At 38.7% G+C, this 10,481-nt stretch overlaps 1 protein-coding gene across 1 annotated transcript; it reads right to left on the bottom strand.

Annotated features, from left to right (window-relative positions):
- Positions 1-2,143: 2,143 nt before the first annotated feature.
- LOC107227100 (protein takeout) lies at positions 2,144-5,926 on the bottom strand. The gene is made up of 4 exons (XM_015668146.2): positions 5,578-5,926; positions 4,022-4,309; positions 2,504-2,653; positions 2,144-2,414 (listed from the first exon to the last, which is right to left on the bottom strand). Exons 1-4 carry the CDS (start codon positions 5,750-5,752, stop codon positions 2,263-2,265), a joined length of 765 nt encoding a protein of 254 aa, XP_015523632.1. The 5' UTR covers positions 5,753-5,926; the 3' UTR covers positions 2,144-2,262.
- Between the last annotated feature and the right edge of the window lie 4,555 nt (positions 5,927-10,481).

Here is a 10,481-nt window from a genome sequence, read left to right as displayed (position 1 = left end):
GAATACTACAAAGATTCTGTCATTTAGGCACATGATCGACACGGTCAACATGATCAACATGATATTCCAGGTTATTTTTATGCGAAGAAGAATTTGTTTTCCACGATTATCGATACGTTCATGTCGATGAAAATTGATCGTACCATCTGAAACCGTTATCTCGATTACAACTTATCATCCATAGTTTTTCGATCCATCGCGAAATTTGAACCACCAGCCGATCTAATGCTCTGATTTATTCAAGAGCAGGTAAATACATAAGCGAAGCCAAGGCCTCCGCATCGCATGATAACATCAGGCAATTTTCACGTCTGAGATAATGTCGGAGCCGAATGACGGGGCTATAACAGGGCTGCGAACATGCCATTTAAGCCGTAATAGTCTCTTTGAGCTGCCTGGGCTGTGATGACTATTGCGCAACTGTTATACTAGCTGTCGCTGATATAACGCACCGGAACGACAATAGACGAGATATCTTGCTACCATCGACTATCTAGTCAGAGCAATTTATATCATCTTTGCGCCAATAATTACTACGGGAACTGTAGCAGCTGTTTCGATTTTACGGTGATAGGTAGAGGTGTGACATTCCGCCATTGCAATGTTTGAATATTCATTTTTTGCCTCAAGTATTGCAAAATCATTTCACAATGCATTAAGCAGAGAATGCGACAGATTTTACAGCAGTTTTGATTTGAAAAATGTCAAAAATAACGCGTAAAAAAAGCAACAAAATTTTCCTTAATTTTGTTTGCATCTGTCCTACAAAGAATTAGGATTTGAAGATATTGGAAATGTCCATAAGCCAGTTCAGTAAAACGTAAAAGTTGAATCTAACTAAACGCTCGCTTGATAGTAACTGGCACAGTTTTTGATATAAATTTTTCATCGCTTGCAACTTTATCTGGAACGGCCAGAGCAGTTTAAGGCTGCAACATGAAATTTATTGGACAGATTCACATCAAGTTGCTCGTCAATTGTTAGTAACATCATATTGAGCCTCGAAAATAGTTGTTGATCGTGTAATCAGCCTTAGGTAACTAAATTTCAAAGAGACGTAAAATAAAAAGACGGAATATGTCAAGAGTCGATTGAAAGTAATGTCACGTAGGTATGCCAAGTTTGCATATCTTGAATGGCAATTGACTGCACAACGTGTTGGGAAAAATAAAATACGATATATTTACTTGTAATTGTAAAATATATTAAATAAATACAGACAAAACAAAGTCATCATACTATCAATAATGAAAGGAAAATATAAAATCGCAGTTATTATTACTAATAAAATGGTGCAAATAACGGGTAGCAGTCAAGTACTAACTCTATATAAAAAAAAAGAAAAAAACAAAACAAAACAACGAATCAACTTAAACAATTAAGTTATATGCAATGATGGAATATGATTGTTTAACTAATGAAGCGAAGATTTTTAGATGCTTTGATGCTTTGATCAATGCGTGAGTAGAGGCTACGCTCGTCGATATTTGAAATTTTCGATAATGCAAACTAGCAACTGGAGAGACAATCAAAGGTCCAAAACTGACGTGTTTGGAATTTTCTCGCCAGCCTGTTTAACGTTCGTTGCGTGAGTGAAAAAATTAATGGGAATACGCGTAGTTGAACCTTAACAATAACAATAAGCTTTAAATTTGCATTGTCAAACTAAGTAATAATATACTGTTATCGAATTGTATAGTAGTACGGAAATCATACGATGAACTATAGCTGCACTGGATAATATAATAGCGTAGGTGAAGTACAGAAGGAGATAAATGAGAAATTTAACATTGCCCTGATTCCCTGATTATAGGAGGTCGCTAATTCTTGCGATATAAAATTTTGGCAAGGCTACGTGCATTTACAACGGGTTTCGCTACTCGCCACACATGCGAAATCTATCTAATAGTGCAGCCTGGAACGGATAATCACACGCCTTTCGAATCGCCAAAAGACGCGTTTCGTTCGCTTTTTCAATTTACAGGTGAAGAACACTCAAAAGGACATCTGCAGCTACCCTGGCTGTGGACTGGTTGTCTTTATCCCGAGGTGAGGCCAAACCGAGTAGCTTACAGAGGCACGGGAGTTGGCGAATCTTCTTCGTTGAATATAGTAACAGATAAGTCTGAATTTTAATTGTCAAAATGACCGGACGAAGTGTGACTTGCGCCTGAGTCTGGGGGAACTGACTTTCCTTCGAGGCGAGGAGCCTCGGTCCTGTATTATTCTATGTTTGTATGATTTCCAAGTGTATTGACGGGTCTAATCCTCGATCCACGCGTCGTACGGTACCTGGTCGAATAACTTCTCGACGAAGGCCGTCATCACCTGAACGAGTTTCCGTCTGAGGTCCGGTTTCATCTCCTTGAGCAGTTCCTGGCTGTTACTGTTGATGAACAGGTTCAGGGCAGCCTCTGCAAGTTGAAAAATGAGGGGATCGATACTTTCGGACAAACAACGCTTGCAGGTATTTGATAAACTTTTTATTCGCGATTATACTTACGAAGAATCGTGTTTCCGTCGTGGACGTTTTCCACCCCCATTTTAATGTTTTGCACGCTAAAGTCCATCTTGAGCTGCTGAAGATGCAGGTACTGTCTGCCACCGATTGGAGTAGGCTTGGCTCTGATGAACACCTTGGCTTTTACACCCTCTGCAGGAAAAGAAAGGATTATTGTCAAATACTTAGAATATTGCTAACACCGTGATACCTCGGAAAATAAAACCCAAAGTTTTAGACATGATTTGATCTGTTCACGGCATTACGCACATCGTATAATCAAAATGACGGCAATTTCACGGAGAAACGGCTGCTAGCTGCACCTGTAAGCAAGCAGCAAACGTCGCTTACGCGTATTGCGTTAATCGGTCGCTTAGGCGTAAATCATTGCTGGTAAACAGCACCCGTGCGCTAATGGATGCAAAATTTCACCGTGAACTAATCAGCGTATTCCCGGAGAAAGTTGAAGGACATTAGCGAGCCTCTCGATTACTTTGCAAATCAGGACACTGTTTTCGTTCCAAGAACGTTGACTTTAACTTTTACCTTCGAAATGATGGTTTAAATCTACAACCGTTAGCTGCAGTATCACTTGAGAAAACTTCAAACTTTGGTCGGGTATAGCGATGAAATAATCTGGTAAGATTAATTTTTTTCTAATTAGAGGTATGTTTAGATAATTGTGTACGCACAAGCAGTAGATAAACGAAATACTTGCAACTTTACTCCTAGATGCTAATATTCTTTTGCATTTTCGAATGACACTATTAACTGTAGAAAATTTGTTCTAAAGAGATGTAAACATTTTACAAATATTTGGAAAGCATCCCATTTGGATAATCAATTATTGCAAAACAAATTGCTCACTTGAAATAAATACTCGAGAATTGCTACATAAATTCTTATGAACAGTATTTGGAAATATTTAATTTCTTAGAACTCCGGGTGCTTCATTTTTCAATTTGAATACTTTGAAAATTTACTAGCTGCTCAAGTTTGTCGTTTTCAGCCAAGGAATATTTCAGTTTTACATACACAGAAGTCCTAATTGAGAATAATTCTCAACAAATCTTCACGTAACGCGTGAATTTCAATTATAATTATAATTCATATCAAACAATTCATAACTCGAGAATTTGAGATGAAAAATTAAACTATACAGAAAAAAAAAACGTAAATTTGATTAGACACGAAGACTACAATCAGATTGAAAAGCTTTCTCTGATTCACGTGTATCCTATGAAATGAAAACAAAACATTCTCCATCGAAATAAAATACCGTATTGCAAGAATATACATCGAGAGTAAAATAATGCAGTCAATGAGTCACTGCAAAATGGCACTTATACTTCGTCAAGTACAGCGAACCATCGGATTTAGATTCTAACTGTTACGAATTTGCATAAATACAAAAATCTGCGCGTGCGAATTCCGCGTCATTTACCGTTCCGTTAATTCCTCGCGGTGTCACGTGAGCCCGAATACGAATTCGAAAAAAGAAAACTGGAATCGGGTATTTACCGTATTCGCCCCAGTAATCGCCGGCGCCGCTGGCCTGAACCAAAATCAACTTCCCGCTGGATCGGTAATTGGCCTTGGCCCTGATCCTGGGAATGCTCAGGGCGAGCTGAACCTGAACTTCGTCATCGGTGATTCGCGCCCTGAGACCTGTTACGCGTAGCGCCGAGACACCCTTGGCCTCGACGTCCCTGAACTGAGCCCTGTATCCATCCGGACCGCCGCCAAGAGCGATGTGAAGTTCGTCAAGAATGATGGGTTCAACCTCGTTGAAGCCGAGTTGAGGAAGTCCTGAGCATCAAGAAGCAATTGTTAATCTCAAACGGTATTGTACGTCGTAGGGAATATTATTATTATTCGTATTATCTACATATAAGACGATAAGATTATTCATACGAAAACTCATCTAGATAAGATGAAAAATATTATTTCACGAAATTGTCTTTGCGGTAGATAAGATTGCCCGTAATTTCAATTGGGTAAGCTCAAGGGTAACGATGAATACGGGAGATTCCAAACACACTGCGAAAAGATAGCATTGTTCATTTAACAAAGTATTTGTACTTAGCGGAAAGCGATAAAATTATGCAAAGTTAGTACGAATAATGTTTGTTGAAATGACGAAATGTTTGATCCGATCGAACAAACAATAAACAGTAAAGGTTTTTTCAAACAACAAATGATTTCGCGTGATTAGGAAAAATTAAGTTCAAGTAACAAAACATTTTTTGGACTCAAACGATCTCTGTTCTTAGTGTAGTACGCGAGGAGCAATTTTCGAAAATATATTTTTGTTGAATTATTCACCGTCGCAAAATGACACGACAATCGACGACTCCTATGTTTCACTAACAATAAGTAGTTTATTTTACTTTTATGCCCTGAAAAAAAGATGAAAAAAGATGCAAAATGATCTCAACTCACATTATCTCTGTAAGATAAAATGTGATGTAAATTAAATTTTTTCAGTCAAGTGATCCGTCCAAGGTGAAATTATCTACATAACGTACGACACCGGATATTGCACTGCGCGTCGTTATTATACATTCGACATAACGCGTACGACCGACGTAGCTGACGTGATATCGGTCCTGCACCGTCGTCCAGAGGTGATTGTACCTTTGCCTGTTCGAATGTAGGACAGTGGGTGACCATTAAATAAGTACCGTTACAACCTGTTTTTTATTCTCGTGTCCGGAGCCGGAGCGCACAGATACAAGACACTGTTTCGTCGGTCGTTGCGGCGACAATTTGCGTTCCGCATATTCCCAATTAACACACTGGCGGAAACATTAACCGCTGTTCAAATACCGCCTAAGGCATCAACGCGAATTCAGGCCGAAGATTTAATCGCTTATCGAAAACTGTTACTCTAAATGGGGTTTTCTGTGTTTTAGCGTCTTCATCCCGTCGAAAAGAACCCGCATAGTACACGTGACAAAAATTTTCCCATCTGCAGCGCGTCTGTAAATCCTCCAGTCAACGATCGAATGATCGAAGGTTCTTTTTTTTTTTGAATTTTCAATACCGCGGTAGAACTTCTCTGCGTGCCGACTCACCATGTTTGAAGTGTTCCGTGAGGATGTTGGCCGAACGAGCCAAGCATGCTTCCAAGTGCGGGCTCCGCCTGGAGCAGGGCTCAAGGAATTCGAGTCCTCTGTACTTGCCCATCGCCTCGACCCCTGCGAGGCAGATCACCAAACTCGCGCACAAAAAAACTAAAGCACCCTTCATCGTCGTCGACTTCTTTCAGCACTTGTTAGTTTTTCTTTTTTTTTTTTTTTTTTTTCTTTCCCCAACTCCACAGCGTCCGCGGAATTCAGACGTCGAAAAATTGCGATTCTTGTCACTCAAGCCGCGTGGAATCGGGGTGACGAGACTTTTACCTCCTGGTTCCTCCGCGAAGAATGTCGACCGGTAGGAGACGGGCTCCGACTTATATCGCCTTGACATTGTCCTCGGTGGAGGACGGAGAGTGGGGATCATCAACATGGGACCGAGGACTTTCTTCCTAACATTAATAATTTATAACCCCTGACTGTTCAGGCGGGTTTGTTGCATGACGTGCACGATTGTTGCGAGATATGTTTTTGTTAGCCGATCACTACGTGGAAAAATATTTTTCACAATTTTTCAATATTTACGCGAAAGATTTATCGTATACTGTGATTGTCGCCGGTTTTATTCTGATTCATCTTTTTCACGCAGTCTCAAAAATAACGCTTACAGAAATTTGATCAGAGATTCTATGAATATGTTTAAAACGTCTTCGGATTTTCGATATAGAAATCGATAATCAATGCAAATTTATCAGAGAAATTGTGACCAATATTTCTGGTTGAAATATTTTGAAAATTAATTGAATACGTCGACTGACGAACGAAATATTTCGAAGATTCTGAGAAAAGTTTCTACTTCTCAGAAATTTTCTTCTAACTTGTCTCTGCTGGTCTCTAAAAATAACGAAAATATAATAAGACTTTCCGAAGTCTGTCGGTTTTCCAAATCGTTCAAAATTTGGATTAAGAAATTGTCCTTAATATCCTTTCGCCAGGGGAGTTAATGAATTATTTTCCAATCGTAAGGTGTTTCGAGTTTGCGAATTCGAAGAAGCATCTCGCCAGAGAGATCCGACGTTTCATATGTTTTACTTTTGACTATGTATCGGCCAGATATATATGCGCCAATTAAATAGAGAACCTTTCTTCGGGCTGTGAGAGTGACCGGCGTGTACAGTTTTTTCTTCCCCTCCAGTTACGTCTTTGACGTCAAATCCATACTTCCTTCGAGTACTCGGCTTCTTCCCAAGGAAAGTCAAAACTCTCTACTTAAATCACATTGTCACGATGTATCTTTGGAACGTAGAGAGAGAGGTGCGCGTCTACGTAAAACCCGCCGAAATGTCGGCATGGCCGCGGTTCATTTGCTGGCAAAAACAGGAAACAAAACGAAAAGTGCGGCGATTAAGAATCGGAAAAAAATACCGATCCGGAACCAGTTTTACACATCAAAGTAAACCGCCATCCAATTGTGTATACAGGTTAAAATTTCACCCGTAGTAACCCCGACACGATCTTATCTTCGATCATCATCGGCCTGGCTAAACATGAGAGATTTTTCAATCTCCATAGGCCATTAAACAATGTCAGTGCCGGATCTAGGGAGGGGGCAAAGAAAGAAAGCAAGTTGGCGGATTGCGAAAACATTTGTACAAGATGATTTGTCTGATAATGGTATGTAAAAAAAAATTTTAACGCAGCTCCTTTCATGAAATCTTCCATCATTCAAGAACGAATAGAGATAAGAAAACGGGTTCTCTTAAGATAAATGTGTTGTTTACATATCAACCCATAAAATATATCACCAGAATGTTCGTGTAGATTGATTTTTTATTCAAACAAATTACAATCAATAATCAAGAGAAATTTCTTCTCTTTTTTTTTTTTTAGTAGGATTCATGCCGTTTTTCCAAATATATTTGAGAAAAAGTTGGAAGATTTTGAATACTCAAGTAATATCTAATCGATTTTCAGCGAGTACTTCGATTTTTTTCATTCACAATATCACAAATCATTTTTCAACAGTTGTGCATTTATTTTTCCATATTTCATATTTGCTTTTCTCATTCGAACCTTTGCCACCTGAGCATTTACCGTGGCATCAACGGTGCATTGAATGTCTCAGAATATTCAATCAACGATATCTCGTTCCATGCACTGGACAGCAAAAATAAATAGCATACGGGATTTTAAATGTTTGTCGTTCGTAAGATAATCAATCAAATTGTAATATTTTTTTGTAGTTCTACTGCAATTCATCGACCCTTTTGTTTTCCAAAATATGTTATTAAGCGACTTACTTGCGCAACAAATAATTTGTTTCTTTCTTTAACTTCACACTGTCGTTGCTTTTCTGAAATACGTGAATAAATTTCCAGTTGTTAAAAAAGAAGATCGACTTGACAATCAGATAAGTTGGCGGGCGGCAGCCTTCGGTCTTGCACCACCTTGAAAACATCCTAGATCCAGCGCTGGACAATGGAAACACGCGCGTCAAATTAGAGCCGTAACCAGGTATAATGAGCAATAAGTATGAACACGGGCTAGCAGAAGAAAGCGCTTGCACCGACAGACGTCACAAGGTACGCCAGCAACGCGGCTGACTTTAAAATTAATTATTAAACAGCGTCACGGTTCCCTCTTGTCCCCGTTATTACCCCCGCAACTCGCAAGAAATCAGGCATTCGGGCACCTTTTTCTGCTTGTCATACGGGCCCGATATCCGAGCTCAGACTATATAATGTCGTATAAGCCCCGTTCACACCGAACTACGGCTAGACGGCGATTTCGCAGAGTGCGATAATTTACCGCTATCACGCAACTCTGGAATGGTGCTTATATATCGATTATTATGTTCGTTGAAAAGCCAAATCGGTCTACGCACGATTTTCATATGCATGTCTGGTCGCAATGAGTTCCAGATAAACGACACCCAATTTTGGACAGTAGCGGTATTCGACACGAAACCCAATCCAGAGCCTGACGTATCCCGATTAGCCAAGGAAGGTAACAGTTGGACGCAAGATTTATCGAAAGAAAGACGTTGATCCAATTCTGAAAAGTCCGTTGTATGTACGTAAGATATTGCACAAATATTAGAGAATCAAGTGAAATTGATGCAAAAATTCTTTCGTAGGATAATCGATCATTTTCAGTATGCAAACTGCTGTATGGTCAAATTCACTACCATGTAAGCAAGTTAAAAATGTAACCCGTTCGTTACAGTAATTTCATAAGACCGTGACAAGTATCAGTCGTAGCAATCTGAAATATTTTTTCCAGCCGATGACATCATATTTTGTACCTTATTGTACAGGGTGATGATAAGAATGATAAGAATGTATGTTAATTGTAACAAAGTTTTCAAACTACTTTATCTAGAAATTTGAAGTCACTGCGATTGGCTAAGAAAGTATTGAGAAGTTAATCCCGCATTACATCGAATATTGATCACAAGTGTAACCGCGGTCAAAAGTGAGAATCTACGCAAATTGTCAACTCTCTTTTCTGATAATATTTCAAAATCCCAAATTGAGACCAAAAATTGAGAATCAGACCAAAGATAACTTACATTATAATTACGGTATTGAATTTCTTTCAGGATATTTATCAAGGATTTCTGTACACGTCATATTCACCACATGCTTACTGATGCGACATAAGCTTCCTCATTATGTAAACTTTGAACGCAGGATAAAATTTTGTTTTCAACACATTTCCATAATTCAGAGTTTATACCAAGGATGGAAATTTACAGCGACCAGTATATGATGACTTGGACTTTGACAAATGTGGATAACGCAAGTCAGTCACGCTGAGAAAGTGAATTCCTTCAGACCAATGAAAAAGGTTACTCGTATTAATCAGAGGGTTCGGACCCTTTGAAATTTATGTTAGTTTACTCTATATTGGCAGCAAATGACAGTAAAGTAGAAATGATCGAAAAACGATATGTTCATCATTTCCGAAGCATGCAGGCTTACGGCAATATCTCATTTTTTAACAATTTACGTGAATTTACGATTCCCTAGCGGGATAAATGCGTTTTTCATAAATGAACAATTACATATCATAAAGATTGATGTATTAACTTACAACAATCAAGAGAAAACTTTGTGATAACCCACCTTCTGTAATAGAAACAACGTCGGCATATTCATTACCACACAACTACCGTGGACTACTAATGACAAATAAACCAAAATGATTTTGAGAGACAATCATCATTCTTAACACTAATCTTTCAGTCAGCCTAGATATTTATATTTCATTCGAAAGCAATTATATAGACCTGTATTTCAACCAATATTAATTCAATTAAGGGATGCAGGTGCCCTTAATTATATGAAGTCCTTTTATAACATTTGCGGATTCGGCAATTGACACAGCACATAATTCACCAATCTTCGGAAACGTATCGTTATTTTTCGTGCGGTTTCACACAAGATTTCAAGTCTCGCAACAACTTTGCGGTAGACTTTTTACCGGAATTTCCAACCTTTCTATACGCATAAGTAGGCGCAGTTCAGTCATCAGTCTTGTATGACAAATCGATTTAAGAGCTGGCGATTAAAAGTATAATGCGAAGCTTATTTCAATGTTTAATATTCCGTTCGTATTTCATTGACTGTTATTGCTTTATCATGTTATGAAATCGCCCCTTCCCGGTCAGAGTTTTACTAAAAGTACCGTTGGCAATCGGATGAAAAGTTTGTAGATTCGAAATGCCGGAACAAAGTGGCTGCGTCAGGAAGAGAAATCGTAAGCTGACGTACCATTGCAAAATTCTCAAAAATGAAGCCGCATCGCAGTTCTAATTACTTTATAATCATTGACACCACATCCGTGAGTTATGCCAAAGAATTTTTCTTGAAAAATTACCACAAACAGAAACATTTATGTAT

Source organism: Neodiprion lecontei, chromosome 4 (assembly GCF_021901455.1).
Source record: "Neodiprion lecontei isolate iyNeoLeco1 chromosome 4, iyNeoLeco1.1, whole genome shotgun sequence".
NCBI lineage: Eukaryota > Metazoa > Arthropoda > Insecta > Hymenoptera > Diprionidae > Neodiprion > Neodiprion lecontei.
Note: the sequence above shows the minus strand (reverse complement) of the source record. Positions and strands in the feature narration are given on the sequence as shown.